Below are 16451 nucleotides of genomic sequence, written 5' to 3'. Positions count from 1 at the left end.
GCAACTCAGTGTTATTCAAATAATAATAACTGCATATTTCAAGGAATTTATTACTCACTCTGTCCCGAAATTCTTATCACAGATTCATCTAGATACATATGTATTTAGGGTGTGTTCAGTTTAAGAACCAAGTGAAATGTAATGTCATAGTTCCACTCCACTCCAGAAGAATGAGTTGGTTTCATTCTTGTGTTCGGTTGGAGAGTGGAATGTAACAGATTCTAAGAATAGAAGATGTGAGCATGCATGGAATGCATTTAGCAGAATAAAGTTATGAGAGAATAGAAGAGTTAAGTGAGTGTGGGTGACTTTAACACAGAGGAACGGAAGATTTCACCAATTTTGAAAAACGGGTACGTTCCGGATCTAGAGAGAATATTCTCTTTTGAGGGATCTAGAGAGTATTCTCTTTTAAGGAACCACCTCGTTCCATTTCATTTCCAACTGAACACCGGAATGTGATCTAGGTGTCTGCACCATCGCATTACATTTCACTTGGTGACACGCCATTAGTGTATAGATACATGTGAATCTAGACAAATATGTGACATCTAATTCGGGACACATGGGAGTAGTTTGGTTAGGCAAAACCAAGTCAATCAAAAAACCAGGATAATACCCAGATAGATTCAATTGAGCAGCATATATTTAGATAAACTTTACATGTCTAACTTACGGGACAAGAGGGATAAAGAACCACCCAGGCACAAAATCAACAATATCAACATGCTTGCCGTGTCACTGACTGAACCAATAGAGGATAAGAATTAAGCTTGAAAAGTCCCAGGCACTGCCGGATAGAGTAACTAACGACCGCACGCACGCACAAACTGCGTCTACATACCGAAAACTATTTTCCAAAAGCTCAGCAGATAACCAGCAGTGAGGCATTCACAGATAACCAGAGCATCAGAAGCACGGCAGGAAAGGATCTACATGAAAGCACCCCGTCCTCCTCTCCTTGCAGTGGTTCTCTCATAAGTAGTGTTGAACTTCTCGACCAACTCATTCATTGTGCTGCAAGTCAACAAGGAGTATTATCACCATCAACATCAATATAGGTGCAAGTGCAGTCTGGAATCAGAACTATGGTCTGAGAATACATAAGAATACAATATGCAGAAAAGGAACTATATCTGACAGAACTTGAGATGTACAGGTAATTTCTTTTCATATTTTGTTGTACATGCAATATTCTTCCTTATGGACCTTATCAACAAGTTTCATTGAAGAAACAGAGGCATACCTTGAACAGTTGGTAAACATTGCAAGGTAAGTCATGAGGAGGGTGTCATTGTATTCCTGAGAACAAAGAGATATCATCATACCATAAGATGCAAGGTTAAGTTATAGAGCTAATACACAACAAAATGGAGCATTAGCTTACTGTCAAGAAGTCGTCTTGGAATTTCTCCGATTCCATAGCTGGTAGTCTCCTGACAAGGCTTGAGACTTGCCTAAGAAGTGAATTATCCAGTGGAATATCACCTGCAGTGGCAGAAAAGGCTTAGTAAAATTGACATGTACTCATACAAATAGTTAAAAGACACCGAAATTGTTGGCAACTAAGCTGAGACTTTAAAGCACATGGATGAACATCAGCCATATTTTGGAGAAAGATCTACAACATTAGATCGGTGGCAAAAGACGAACCCTTTTGCATGGAACCAAGGTATTGCTGGATGACACGGACCCGGCTGTTGAGCATCTTGATGGCACTGTGTATTCCTGTAAGATGAGCAGCCACTGCTCAAACATATCTGTTAGTATTATGTGTTCGAAAATGATACATTGTGTGGTAAGTACTGCACAACTCTGAACTATAAGAAGCTAAAATGATGTTAAGCAAAGAATCCTTACACTGAGTTGCTGCAGAGCTACCGTCAGATGGTTTGAGATGGGCAACATGATCTACAGATATCCTCTCTGCCTCTACAGTCTGAAACCAAACATATGTTTGACAAGTGTTGATACAATAGTACAGAACTAGAAAAACAAATTCATAGCTAGGTCAACACGCAAGAGATTAGTGAAGGAAAAAACCAACCTCAATTGTGTAATTTGATCTGACAAAGATAAGCTGCGGACCACCATCGATAACATGCAACTCTAGAAATAATAGAAAAGGTGATATATTAAGGAATTAGCAGCCCATATGGAGAAAATGAACCAAGATAAGAATGTCGTGCAATAAATAAGCTCCAAAAGTAGTTACAGAAATATCAGAAACAATAATATTGAGGGCTACCCATACTATGCTACTGATGGCTATAAACTGTTATTTATATATTGAAAGACACTAATCATAAAGAAGTGCAAATCTGATGTGCACTCGATACAAGACACCTATAAAAACATTGAAGTTGTATTGTTGTGGACATTGGCCAGCCAGGCCAGTGCACAACAGCAGAAAATGTCTCAAGGAATCCGAAACCAGCAACAGCCACCAGAGCTCGTAATCCAGGAGAATTAGTAAGCGAACACCACCGTTAATAAGAATAGTATGTTAGACATTTGGTTGACCAATAGGGCTACAGTCAGCATAGAATAAGAGTTGAATCACAGATAACTTGGTTGAGTCATTCCTATATAGGTAATGTACCTCCAGAGAATTAGCGAGACAGAATATATGAACTGGGTTTTCTTTTAAGTTTCTTAAGGGTGAAGTTAGGAAGATATTTCTTCATCTATTTGCTACCTCCCAAAGCCCTCTTAGTCTATTTTTTTTTGCAGAACTGCTATTGTTCTCATTATTCTCGTTCCAATCTATCCGTATCTTCCACTTCCAAAACACTACTTTCAGTTCAAGCCATTCCATCTGGCTATCCTTTGTACGGGAATCACATCATAGATAAGACAATCCATAGTAGAACCAAGAAACAAGTCAACTGCAACACACCGAATGACTATACAAACTGTAGATCACATTCACGTACCACTCTCATATATTGTCACAGGGAGATCCTTCTGGGAGTGGTTGATTGCAGGATTCAAGAGAAGATAAACAGGGCTTTCATTAATGTCCATCAGCTGGATAATAGAAAACAAAAAACCGTTACAGAGAGGCTAAGACATTAAATACAGCATATCATATCCATGTTGATAAAAAAATATTCCTGCTAAAATCAAATTGCCAGTATGGTCTCCAACTTTCCATTTTTTGGGTGTGCACTTGAACACAGCTCACCACAGCATGCTAGAGTTTGAGACTAGCTATTCACCATCGCAACATAAGTAATACTGCCAGTGTTCCAAATTAAGTGTTGCGGCTTTGGTTAAATTTAGTATAGATACGCATGTATCTGGATGCGATTCAGTGTGTAGATTCACTTAATTTAGAACGGAGGGAGTATCTTATCGCTGACCACGACATTAACCATTTTGACATACAACATAATAATTTTTTTTGCAAATCTACGGTTAATTTGATGCAGTTTCAAAGGCAACACTGGTTCATCGATGTAGCATAAAAGTATGCAACAGTTGTAGCCTTTATTTTCAGGCTTGACTGGGAACAGGTGCAGTGTGCAACTTGCACAAAAGACAAACGAATTTATCTATGTAAACCAGGGATTACGAGTCGCTGAGTCGCAACTTGCCGCTGGGGTACCGACTCACAGACTAGTCGTGACTAGTCTCGACTAGCGCTAGACTAGTCGACATGTAGTTGAGCTGTAACTACTAAAAATATACTAATTAAATAGGCTACTAATAGTAGTATACTACAATATATGTATGGCATAGGGGAGTCGCGAGTAACCTAATACCGTGACAATCACGCCAAATGGGCAGGGCCTCCACTTCTGTGATGGCATAACCAAGCTGGTGGCTGCCAGGTGAGAGGCGGCACAAGGGGAAAGGTGGCCAGAGGAAAGGCAGCTGGGCAGGAGGGGTCAGTTTTGGTCTGGAGGGGTAGGGTTTCACGGGCAGGCCTTTTTGTTCCAGCCGAGAACTAGCCGCTTGACTCAAAAACAGAGACTAGTCGTGATTTGTCGTCAACAAGTCGTGTCGCTCCAGGTTGTCGACATTGAGGTTGTGACAGGCCGACAAGCCGCGACTCATAATCCTTGATGTAAACAAATACATCCTAAAGGCTACAGCTGAACCTCATCAGAAGCCTAGCAGCGGTATTGGTTTACAGGTAGCAATATGTAGCCGTCATCTGCTCCACACCCACTATAACACAACAACAGCAGGAGAACTTCCAACCTTACATATGCATGTCGACTTTCCAATTCAACAACAACACCTTCCAAATAATAATAAAAAAACTAATTGGTGTATGCACTGTAATAATACAAATTATCGTCCCCCCTACTCTCTTCTACCACCAATTTCACATGCCAGCAATAAAAAACCACCAACCGAACAGTAAATCACACCAGATCAGAGATACTATTTTATTGCAACAATAGCAAACAGCAAGCACATTGGCATCAGTCTTAAGGATTATTAGGAACTTGAAGACAAGAGATCCCAAGTACTCACCGCCTTGTGGATAAGCATGTCGGTGTCCTGCACATCGCTCCCAGTCGAGTACCAGCCCAGCACATAGAAATCAGGGAAGACCTTCTTATCTGCAGAGCCCACAACCGCACCAATCAGAAATTCCGCTGGCAAGCGCCACCAAACCCTAAAATCGCACGGGTCGACTTACAGAGCTCGAGCTTCTTCTCGAGGAAGGCGCGCTCGAGGGTGCCGGTGACGGGGTCGATGACGAGCTCGAAGCTGTTGAATATCTCGACGGTGCGGCCGCGCTGCACCCCGATCACGCACCCGAAGACCCTGGGCGGGACCGCGGGCTCCGAGGGCGCCTCGGCGGAGCAGGAGGCCTGCGCCTTGCCCGCCGAGGCGGGCTCGGCGGAGAAGGCGGCCTGCGCCTTGACGCGGGTGTAGTGGTCGGAGACGTTGACGATGACGAGCGGGTGGAGCTTGAAGGTGAGGCCGCTGCTGGCGGTGGCGGCGGTGGCGGCGGCAGGGGCCGGCTGGGCGGACGCCGCTGCGTCGGAGGGCGCCGACATCGTCGGGGGAGAAGACGGGCGGTTACCCTAGGTGCGTGGCGCCGACGGCGAGGTGGGCGACGGCAGAAGGCGATGGGGGTTTTTGCGCTGTCCTTTTGCCTAGGTTTCGGCCTTGTATACAGACGTGGTCTCCTGTTGGGTCCGGATTGGGCTCTCTGGGCTGAAAGTATTGGCCCACGTAAACTAGGCTGGCAAGTATTAGAGTCATACTCAATTCCCTAGTTCTTTTTTTTGAAAATGAAAAGTGAGAAAAAAACCTATGGAGCAACAAAAAAAGGTAGATTTTTCACTTTTCAAAATTGAAATTAAAATGATATTTCTCTGGTCATGATACCACAATGAAAGGCCTTCTATGCCACCTACCTTCCCTCTCTAAATGACCCATTAATTTTTTTTAATACAAACATTTTTCTCCAATGTGGGTTGAAATCCAATAGCTGATTTTTAAAAGTAAAATTAAAACAATTGATTCCTCTGCTATCTAACTCTATCGGGGAGGGGGGGGCCACTGCAACCTTCCATTGTGATGGCTCTAAAGAAAGAGTAGCAAGTCTTGGCCCGCGCCCGTGGTCAAAGTGAGTTATGAGATATAGCAGAGTAAGTTTAGATTATTTTTTACTTTAGAATGAATCCCGAAGGAGGATTCATCTGAGCTTTCTTGTAGAAGTAATATAAGCTAATGAAAAAGTATAAATGCTTTAATTAGATACTAAATATGGTCCTTTGAACCTAATATCTATGTATAAACACAAGCAGCATACCATGTATCTTAACATCGCTCACACATGCATATGCTATCCTAAGAGGTGTAGATCACAACCGACATGTAAGTATGTAACCCATAGTAGGACTGAAAATAGATGAAGGGTCAAAAAACTTACCCATTCTACTGAAATTGCATAATAGAGAGGAAAACCAAGACATTAGACTTGTTGAAAGCGGCTAAATTGACAAAGTGAAAACATGAAAGCCAATGTTAATCAGATGGTAAAAAATGTTTATTTACTAAAGAGCAAGGCTATCTATAACCATACCCGCAAGAGTTGTCACTCTTGAAATAGCAACATAGAGCTATCCATGGGAAAATATGCAAATACATAGTCATCACATAGCAAAGAAAAAAATGGGTACCGATGACATTGTAGTGTAGAAGGCATTAAAACTAGGTAATGGTAGCCTTGCATTGTAAAAGGCCACATCGAGAAGAGAGCATTAAGAACTATTCAGAACAATCGATGCTCCTAGATATAAGAAGTTGTGACAGTTCAAATTGAACTTCTAAAAGATCTTATATTTAGGAACGGAGGGGTATCTTTGTTACTAACCTAAAACGGTAAACATTTTTTTGATATGATAATTTGACACAGTTTTATTTGTAATACTCCGTATGTTTTTTTTTGCCATCAAATTGCGAAGAAAAGTGTGACAGAAAAATCCGTGTTTTTTCTTACGTGTGAACGAAAAAAGAACCCGTTCCCAACGACCCATACGTACATAAAAAATCAGACGCGACCTGGACTTATCGGGTCCAACACCAACAGCTTACTACTCCTCCCCACACCCGCCGCAGCGCAGCACGACTCCTTCCACATCTCCTCCGTCCGACCGCCTCCCGTCGCCGGCGATCGGAGCAGCGCCAGCACCGCCCCCCGCTGCCGGCGGGAGCCTTTGGCGGAGATGGGGACGCGCCACCTCATCACCGGCCAGAACAGCTGCGCCCCTGACGGGGCGTCCTCCTCCAACCCATTCGGCACCCTCGCCAACGCCCTCCTCGGCCAGTCCAACAAGGCGGAGGTAAGCCCTACCCGTATCTCAGCCTCTCGAGCTTAGATGGTTACTCTCTGCTGCTTCCGCGGCGATAGTTGAATCAATTGGCGTTCTTTTGGTTTTTTTTATGCTACTCCGTACTTCTGTTCTGTAAGGTTAGTGGTGTATCCTAAGTATGCGTTGACCAATACGGTTGATTCGTGGGCTGTGCTTTGGCATGTCTCTGATTGTGTGGTGTGTGGGTTTAGACTATCTAGACGGGCCAGAGCAACTAATTGTTCAAGGTTATATCTGTAATGTTCCCCTTTAACTTACTACTATGAAACCGTGTTCAAAGTTATGGCGAGGTACTCGAGTGATTTGTAAATTTCAAGCTACAAGTTAGTTTGTTTTAATATCGGTAGGCTCCTCTTGCTCCCGTGCCATGCTGTCAAACTGTTAATAAAAAAGGAGAGAAGCGAGTAGGGTTAAAAGAGTTCAACACGCTACAATTCTAACCTATTTAAGTCTACCGTGAACAATTCTAACCTATTTAGATGCCTGGACCTGAAGTGTGCTCATGTTAACAATTTAAGTCTTCGGTGAATTTATTTCTCTGAGAATTTCTGATTGAAATTACTAGTCATCTGTCATATATGAAGGCGTCGTTTTTGTCCCGACCAGTTTCCATATTCCTGCATTAATAATATGTGTGGATTGAATTGGACATATGGGATGGTGAAAATCGAAATGTATTAAAAAATCATGGCCGAACTCCAAGAAAGCATTGTTTATAAACATTTTCTTTGTGCAGTCACTAAAGGGGCTTCCTGGCGCTTCGGCGAATGTGCCGACTACGTCTGACTATGGCACAGCGGCTCCACTGTCTACCATCCCGGGTTCTGAGAATGAGTTCAAGCAAGATCAACGACCGTTTGCACGGGTAATGCTGATTCTGAGCACTGTCCTTTCTCTGCTTTTGGCCATTCCTAACTGTAATCGAACACTTGCAGGGTACTGACTTCACCCGCGGGGGTCCTGCTAATGATTGGGTAGAATCTTTTCGTCCTCCGGGGCAGTCTGCATTTGGAGGGCCGGACGCAAGCTTTGCGGAGTTTGATCAAATTTATAACAATGCAGGCCCTACCTTTGGACCAGTTGGACCAGCCTTGGATGGTAGATTTCTGTGTCATAGCCTTTCTGTTTACTGAATTGTTGCTTTTTTCAGCACATGGTACCTGAATACAGCACATCCCGCTGACTCCTAACCTTTGTTCTAGGTCCACCACAAAGGGTCTTATCTGGTGTTCTGCATTCATTTCTTTCAAGTGGCCGAGCTGGTGTGCCATTTCAACCTGTCCCAATACCAGCTCTTGGTTTGTCTGAAGGTGACAAACAATGTATACGTGATCGTAGCTGCATAATGGCACGCCATATTTTGGCTGATCAACCTGAAGAATATATACAAGCACAGGTTAACTTGCAATCTTCCTACATTTTGTGACTATGGAGACTGCCTTAGACCATACAAACTTGTTCAAGCACTTAGTTCTTTCCTTTTTGTCCATTAGATTAGCACGTAGCTTCCTTTTAACTTGCTTGACATTCTAAGTTCTGTGTGCTGTTTATGTTTTTTTTTTTATCAATGTTCCTTAGGAAAAAATATGTTCCTGAATATAACACTTACTATTTATATCAGGTAAACACATTGCTGCATTCTCTTGATATTGACAATAGTTATCGAACGAAAAATCCCCTGCATGGGCCATATCCAGAGATGGAGGAGTACTGGAATCAATCCCAAAGTGCTTTGCGATCTGGCCCAATGCACAATGCTGCAAATAATTGGGCTGCTGAGTTCGGCAAGCAAAATAGTAACCCTGAGGGTTGGGTTACTGAGTTCGGCAAGCAAAACAACAATCCTGAGGGTTGGATTACTGAGTTCGGCAAGCAAAATAATAACCCTGAGGGTTGGGCACGCTCGTTTGAGCAGCAATATGGTCCCAATGGTTGGGCCTCTGAGTTTGAACAGGTCAGAGCCTTATAAATACCCATGGCATTTTCACATGCGTCAATTCAGAAGCATTTTCTTCGTTATTCATACTAATCATTTGAGCACACAAGACATCCTAGAAACAAGTTTGACCATGCTGAAGATATCGTTTGACCTTAGGCCCATACACCTATGCTGCAATTGCTGCAGTTTTATCTGAGTAATACTTTCATTATTATATCAGATAGGATCTGAATTTGGATATTGACTTTTCTTCTGGATGTTATCTTTGTCCATACGATTCTATATCATAATTGAAGGCTTTATATTCAATTGAATCTGGTCCAGTAAATGATGATATCTGGCTATCCACGTAACCAAATGCAATTCTGAATTTTATTTGTATCTGCACCATGTGCCTAAACCTGCAGTATTCTTGAGTATGTTCCACTTGTAATAATAATATTATGTTAACCTTGTAGAATTATTTATTTTCTTTTTCTTGAGTACATAGCAAATATCCAAGAGGAAACGCAAAAAAACAGTAAGATAATGGATCCAAGTTTGTATGAGAAAGATATGCAGGTTTTGTATGCCAGCTACGGCTACCTGATTGTATTCTGATCTTTCCTCAACTCTACCCCTTAAGCTAGATATTATGATATCTTTGAGTACTTGAGTATATTGCATTTGGAAATAAATCTAAAATAGTCTCATGTAAATATAGATTTTTCTTTTATTTCATGTGGTTATTCTAGAAAGGTGACAAACGATCAAATTCTTTGAACATGTGTCAACTATTGACTAGATTTAGTGAACAAAACAAAGACTTGTAATTTTATGAATGATAATCTCCATACTTATCATATTTCGATATCCTTCTGCAGCAATGTATTCGTTTATGTGATACCTGGCTTAAATTGTGCTGTGTGCTTTTATGTTGTTTCAGCATCAGTCTCAGATGGCCATGGGTCAGATGGGAGGGGCGAACATGGCGAATCTTGCAGCTATGCAGCAATCCCGTATGCTTGCAGAAACATTATCAAGTAACAATGACCCAAAGTTTCAGGTATATATGATGACCTGACTTGTTCCATATAATTTTGTTTGCACATTGTGTTTACCCGTAGTGAAAATTTGCTTGAACCATAACTCATCCATATTTATTTGTAGCCTAGGTGTCGATTTATGTACATGGCTTACATTTCCTTTTTTTCACAAGGAACTATCCTGCTCGTTTATATCTGCAGTGATATGATTGCATCTTGATATGTTAGGCTAAACCTAAATGTTCTAGAACAAGTCCAGCATGCCTTAATCACCTGAATGAATCCTCCAAAAATCAGAGCAGACCTCCTAAAATAGGACGTTGCTTTCCAAGTGATAGAGGGGAGCCTGTATTGGATAAGCAGAGATGAACTAGCATTTGCTGATAACTGATGCATTGTTTACTCATATCAGTGTATGATGCCACTATTGATTATCGTGTCATATCTTCTTATATGTTCTCCAACAATTCTGTTTATGCCAAAAATGCTAATTTTTGTAGTGCAAGTTGAATGATATTAAATCCTATTTATTTATCATCTACGGGCACAGTCTATTTCATTTCATGTTTCAAACGCAAATTTTGTGGATAATGGATCATGTATTCATGTGAACTCTTTCTTAAGTCTGTGTCTCTTACCAATAATACGAATGTTTCTAGACATTAAGTCAACCAACTGTATTTTTTCTACCCTTGTTATACTATAGCATATAGGGCAATCGTGATCATCCTGTCTTAAGCACCTGATGATACTTTCTTTTTCCTTTTTTGGAAGAATTCAAAATTCTTCCAGTTTGTTTCAAAGATGAGCCGTGGTGAACTTATTATAGAAGATAATGAAGTAAAACAAGGTTCAGCATCCCAATCCAGTGGCTGGGCTGATGAATTTCAAACACAGTACAATGCTAATGCTAACACTTGGGCAGATCAGTTTGTGCATGAAGAGGTAATACCAGAGAGCTGGATGCATGTAAATAATTGTATGGCGTGCTAAATGGGGGGTTAGTTGTCACCAGAGAGATGGATCTCTGTAAATCAATGTATGGGATACTTAATTGGTTTCTAGCTTTCTGTGGGCAATGTAAATGAAATAGGGAACTGGTTTATCATGGTATTGTATTATTATTTAGCAATATTACACTGACTCATCTTTCACATTAATATCTGCTGGGCGCTGATGATTTTGCCTCATGATATTTCTCCAGCTTTCACAAGGCGCAGATAAGTGGGTTAATGAGTTCTCTAGTGAACACAATCTGGGTGGGCTCAATGAGAAGTGGGTTGATGAGTTCTCCAAATTGCATGTGGATGATGAGTGGGCAGAGGAGTTCAGTGGAGGGGCTTTTGGTGAAAGCTCTGCTGATCCGTGGGCAGATGAGTAAGTACAAGTCCCCTTGTTTCTCCATGTCTTTGCCAATAGTATTAACATTGAGTCGACCTCTGTTGCTTCTTTCTTGATAGGTTTTCTGACCAATCTTTATGTCAGATTACCAAAAAACTTGAGTTTGATTAATATTGACTAAGGCTAATTTATTTCTACCGTTATGTTCTGGTTTACAGAAGCCCCTTATGCATAGGGCATTAACTATTATTGTGCAAATTGCTTGTAGGTTTCAGAACCAATTGGCAGCTTCCAAACAAAGTTCTGGTGCTGCTCGAGGGGTTTATGTTTTCTCTGAGATGAATCCATATGTTGGTCACCCTAATCCAATGCAGGAAGGACAGGAGCTCTTTCGGAAGGGCCTCTTAAGTGAAGCTGCTCTTGCTTTAGAGGCTGAAGTTTTGAAGAATCCTGATAATGCTGAAGGTTGGAGGTTGCTTGGAGTAACACATGCCGAAAATGACGATGACCAACAGGTAATTGTGCCTCACTCATTAATGTTTGATGTTGTGACATTTTCTGATATTCATATGCCAGGTATTAGAGTACATGTTTGGCATTATCGTCGTACCGATTGATCTCATTATGGTAGTCCAGCATGGATGTATTGGTTGTGTTTGTGCATCACGATTATTCAAGACTGAGCTTCAGTTATGTCATCTTTGAGAATGTCGTTTTACCAAGTCTGAAAGGCCAATGCCCAAACATATTCAGGGTGTCTGAATTCGACAGTTGTTACATGATTTTTCTGATGCATTGTGCTCATTCTTGTGACCAGTGAAGCGAACCATACTCTAGTGAAGTTTTGTATACCTTGCAAGATCTACATATGCATATCTAAAAAATATAAAAATATCAAATTCTTGCAAATTCTGAAAACCTTAAGATCTATGGGCTGGGCTCCATGCTTCTTTGCTTAAGGAGTCTGCAATTTTTTAACTTGTTTCTTTCTTTTAGGCCATCGCAGCAATGCTGCGGGCACAGGAGGCTAATCCTACAAACCTGGAAGTTCTTCTTGCTCTTGGTGTCAGTCACACAAACGGTGGGTGTTATTTACGAAAGTAATTCAGTATCATGCTTAATCTGCTGATGCTCTTATAAGAAATGAAGTGATAGAAATTAGGATTGGGAGTAAACAGGTTTTCTGCTTTGTGCCAGATATTTTTACCAGGAACTGTAGATGACTGGACTAATCAATCTTCCACTTATTTTTTCTGTAACAGTTAAAGAAAGCTTTTCCATGCTCCAAGCCTTCTCTCCAGTGTTTAATAATTGTGCCCATATCATGTTCTAACATAATATACCAAAGCTCTATTAAAGCATGGGATTTGAAGAATAGTCTGACTTTTAAATATACATACTTTATATTTGTATATACTAACATGAGAGGATTTATTTCTATGCTATTGCTGCAGAGTTGGAGCAGGGAGAAGCATTGAGATATCTTTCGAGGTGGCTTCAGAATCATCCAAAATATGGGGGTCTCGCCCCTCAAAACCAAATTGATTCACCTTATGGTCCAGATGTAAGTGAGTGCTTTATATTTCATAGTGTAGATGTTCAATTTAATGTATTTGTTAAATCCTTCCGTCTCCAGCTTCCAAATGGTATTATGTATAACTATCTCAGTTTTATGATCTAGCACTCTGTTTGACTAAATTATTTTACCTTCCAGCAAGGTATATTATTAGCCACAACCATGTGTCATGTACAATTTGTTTTCTGATGTTACTAAAATATTATTTTGGCATACTAAAATACTTTCCACCAGGTTGTTAGATTATTCAACGAAGCTGCTCAGATGTCGCCTGAGGATGCTGATGTTCATATAGTTCTGGGTGTCTTGTACAATTTATCAAGAGAATATGATAAAGCTATAGCTTCATTTAAGACGGCACTACAGCTGAAACCACAAGACTATTCTCTCTGGAACAAGCTTGGTGCGACCCAAGCAAACAGCATCCAGAGTGCTGATGCTGTGCTGGCATATCAGCAGGTAATTAGTTGCTGGAACATGCTTGAACTTACAAATTCGGTGAAAGTTTTGTCCTGTTTATTAGTGTATTTATATGCTTGGTTTAAGAAGTATAGCATTTTTTTCTATATCCTGGGCTCCGCTATTCGTTCTGAAGGAATATTCTGGCAGTTGCACTCGCTTATGTGCAAACTGCAAAAGCTAACAGTATGATCTCTTGTCTGACAGAAATCATTTCATAATGTAATGTCTCTATACATCAATACATGTTTGACTTGTTGAAATGATTAATCGATGGACAGATTGACACATGGAAACTAATGTCGAATTCACAAACTTGGGCATGTAGCTCCTTCTGTGGAATGTCGATAAAATTTCTGCACTAGTGACAGCAACATTGTGTTTGCTTCAGTAGTTCAAGTTACATGCTAGTATATCTGATGGGATGTATCAAATCATTTGTAATGCAATGTGATGCCATTAATTTGTTATCCCATCCTACAAACACATGTTTTTTGCAGCCTCAACTTATTTTAGTACTCCCTCAGATCCTAAAAAAATGTCTGATGGTACATTTAGCAAAAACAACCTCGAAAATTATTTGGTCTCAACCCGCACTCCACCAAATGCACTGATCAGGAAAGGGATAGGGACACCGTAGCTGGCTCGCGCGCGTGGAGAATGGGGCCATGGGCACACTTCGAAGTCTGACCTGGGCAGACTCACGCGGGGGCATCGCGGCAAGGGGCGCACGCATGCGCGCGGCGTAAACTCCGGCAGGAATGACGGCAATATGCTTTGTTTTAGAAGGATTTAATTATAAAAAGTAATTGTACTAACTGTCGGACACTTTTTTAGGATCGGAGGGAGTAGTAAAAAGTGTATGACCTCCAAACCATCATAGTATGCATTACAGAAAATACTATAGACTAATGAATAGCATGTCTTCATTATTATTTTTGTTGATTGTGGTGTACAAATACACTAGAGTTTATTTAAGGAGTGCAAGTGTAGTGGCTGGAACTGATTCCAAATTGTCTGTTCTTATTTTAGGCTCTAGACTTGAAGCCCAACTATGTCCGTGCATGGGCTAATATGGGGATCAGCTACGCCAACCAGGTAATTCTTGTGAAGCACCATCAGTTGCTTATTTTACTGGCTGTGCGATTGCATCTTTCACAAATACCTTGTGATGTGAAATAAGAAAACACATTACTCGACTGGTCCACTGACATGCTTGCTATCATTATATAAGTGAGTTTGCATGCTTTTACTTTTAGTATTGAAATGGTTGTGTCTTGTTATCACGTTTTCTCATCAGTATCATGAAAATTCTGGGTATTTTTTGCACAATGAGTTTCACCATAATGTTTATAAAGGTGAAACGGTTACAATGTGAACTATTCCTCTGTTCCAAAATATAAGATGTTTTGGTTGGCTGATATTTTGGGACGGAGGTAGTACTAATTTACCAACTTCTGAATGATGAACACTGAAATTTATCTATATCTAGTGATGTGATAACAGTCTCAAACACAAAAGTTCATTTATTATGATAATACATAATGATTTTCCACGTATAATTCCTCTTGTGACGGTCGTTTTCTAATCTATGCAGGGTCTGTATGAGGATTCTATTCGATACTATGTAAGGGCGGTTTCCATGAATCCGAAAGCTGACAATGCCTGGCAGTACTTGAGAATTTCTCTCGGGTATGTCTTGTTCGCTTGCTTTATTTCCATGTGAACATGAATGTTTTCTTAATGATTTTAACTTAATAACATGTTTTCCCTTTCCAATCAGTAATGCTTCGCGCAGCGATATGATTGCTGCATGTGATTCCCGCAACCTTGACGTCCTTCAGAAAGAGTTTCCTCTCTGAGTCCTAAATTAGCCCCCCATCATGAAAAGGAAGCAGGAGACTAGCAAAATGAGACGTTTCCCTTGTCTTCTTATTCTGGACTGGGAAGAAAAAACAAGCGCAAATTGCCGGTCATGTGTTTCTGTATTCTTCTGTTTACTAAAGTTAACTGATCTTCCGTCTACCAACATGTGGAATGTATAGAAAGCCAGATTAGCAGCCAGTTTGTAGATGTAAAATCCCACGGCAGAAACAATGGCTGCGACCGGGGGATGACATATGTAATTGTATACAAGAGGCATAATAAAAAAGAATAAAAGGTGGTCATACAAATCAATTCTTGGACGGAACATGTTCTTCAATTGTTATGGACAATGAGATGACGGGTAGCAGTTTTTGTGTTATTAATGGAAAAGAAGAGAATACTGGTTAGATGGCTTTGCCTTTGATATTCATGCGTGGTTGGAAATAGGAACAGTGTGGGCATCCTGATAGAAAAGAGCCTAAAAAGGGTTAGTCCCTAGTCGGCAGCTTTCAAAAGTATGGTTGGATCCTGCCATCTGCTTGCCGATCCTCTAGGGCATGAGCAGGAGCATGTTGGTCTAGGCAGCCTCGGAGTTTTGTTGCTTGTGTGCTGTTTGGTCTGGTTGTGACGTGGTCTTGAGGCTTGGTGTTCTGCCTCCTTGCCATTTTTTACTAGAGGTTGGGTAAGGCGAGCTTTGCCTACATGTTGTAGGAGTGTGTTGTAGCTGCTGGCCTCGTCTTGGATGTGTGTGGTGTTGTAGCCATTTGGTGGTCCTTTCTTATTTTTAAGGTTAATACAAAATACGTAGATCTTCGTGGGTACTCGAGAAAGAGGGTAGTGAACGTTCAGATACATGAGACGGGATCACCCTTGTCAAACTAGTCATTGTGAATCTACTCTAGAATGTTATTAGTGCTTATGCCCTACAAAGTAGGGCTTGATATATATGAGCATAAAGAGGCAATTCGGGGAGGACTGCTACAATAATTGGCATCATGATAGAAGCACAAGCAATATGGAGAGGTATAAAGAGGCCAAGGAGAAAATGAGAGACATGTGAGTGAAGCAAAGAGGGCCAGGATGATGCTGAGCTATATCAGCTACTAGGCACAAAGGGAGGCAAAAAGAATGTCTACAAGATAGAAAAAAATCGCGGGGCGAAGGGATAGGGGAACTCAATCAAATAAAATTTCTCAAGAATGAAGTTGGTTGACTTATGAAAGATGAGGATATCAAGAAGATATGGGGAGATTACTTTGACTGGTTATTCAATGGTGGGAATGGCAACACTATGCTTGAACTGGATAAACCCTTTTGATGACACCAATATGCGGTTTATGCGTAGGATCCAAGAGCTTGAGATTATGGAGGCCCTAAAAGAACGAAAGGAAGGAAGACCT

General features: G+C 40.9%; 2 protein-coding genes across 3 annotated transcripts; one reads left to right on the top strand and one right to left on the bottom strand.

Annotated features, from left to right (window-relative positions):
• Positions 1 to 599: 599 nt before the first annotated feature.
• Positions 600 to 5021, bottom strand: LOC124677739 (COP9 signalosome complex subunit 6). The gene is made up of 9 exons (XM_047213703.1): positions 4658 to 5021; positions 4489 to 4577; positions 2937 to 3030; positions 2048 to 2109; positions 1861 to 1939; positions 1654 to 1746; positions 1388 to 1488; positions 1247 to 1302; positions 600 to 1017 (listed from the first exon to the last, which is right to left on the bottom strand). The coding sequence occupies exons 1-9, from the start codon at positions 5019 to 5021 to the stop codon at positions 933 to 935; spliced, it is 1023 nt and encodes a 340-aa protein (XP_047069659.1). The 3' UTR covers positions 600 to 932.
• Positions 5022 to 6683: 1662 nt separating this feature from the next.
• LOC124695275 (peroxisome biogenesis protein 5-like) lies at positions 6684 to 15371 on the top strand. 2 transcript variants are annotated; one of them, XM_047228167.1, is made up of 15 exons: positions 6684 to 6815; positions 7582 to 7710; positions 7781 to 7943; positions 8048 to 8241; positions 8467 to 8799; positions 9710 to 9829; positions 10584 to 10754; positions 11014 to 11186; positions 11419 to 11665; positions 12147 to 12231; positions 12605 to 12714; positions 12961 to 13185; positions 14218 to 14283; positions 14783 to 14877; positions 14969 to 15371. In XM_047228167.1, the coding sequence occupies exons 1-15, from the start codon at positions 6699 to 6701 to the stop codon at positions 15045 to 15047; spliced, it is 2307 nt and encodes a 768-aa protein (XP_047084123.1). In that variant the 5' UTR covers positions 6684 to 6698; the 3' UTR covers positions 15048 to 15371. The 2 variants fall into 2 exon arrangements, with proteins under 2 accessions (XP_047084123.1, XP_047084187.1); XM_047228231.1 differs by lacking the exon at positions 10584 to 10754.
• The last annotated feature ends 1080 nt before the right edge of the window (positions 15372 to 16451 follow it).

Source organism: Lolium rigidum, chromosome 1 (genome assembly GCF_022539505.1).
Source record: "Lolium rigidum isolate FL_2022 chromosome 1, APGP_CSIRO_Lrig_0.1, whole genome shotgun sequence".
In the NCBI taxonomy this organism is placed as follows: domain Eukaryota; kingdom Viridiplantae; phylum Streptophyta; class Magnoliopsida; order Poales; family Poaceae; genus Lolium; species Lolium rigidum.
The sequence above is the reverse complement of the archived record's forward strand: the minus strand, read 5'-3'. Positions and strand labels throughout refer to the sequence as shown.

What these genes read in the sequence shown, in the direction of transcription:
- LOC124695275 (XM_047228167.1), top strand. Translation starts at nt 6,699, where the DNA reads ATGGGGACGCGCCACCTCATCACCGGCCAGAACAGCTGCGCCCCTGAC. An exon ending in AAGAATATATACAAGCACAG is followed by an intron (nt 8,242 to 8,466) that starts GTTAACTTGCAA and finishes TATTTATATCAG; the next exon opens with GTAAACACATTGCTGCATTC. An exon ending in TACTTGAGAATTTCTCTCGG is followed by an intron (nt 14,878 to 14,968) that starts GTATGTCTTGTT and finishes CTTTCCAATCAG; the next exon opens with TAATGCTTCGCGCAGCGATA.
- LOC124677739 (XM_047213703.1), bottom strand. Translation starts at nt 5,021, where the DNA reads ATGTCGGCGCCCTCCGACGCAGCGGCGTCCGCCCAGCCGGCCCCTGCC. An exon ending in GATCAAATTACACAATTGAG is followed by an intron (nt 1,940 to 2,047) that starts GTTGGTTTTTTC and finishes GTTTGGTTTCAG; the next exon opens with ACTGTAGAGGCAGAGAGGAT. An exon ending in TCCAAGACGACTTCTTGACA is followed by an intron (nt 1,303 to 1,387) that starts GTAAGCTAATGC and finishes CTTTGTTCTCAG; the next exon opens with GAATACAATGACACCCTCCT.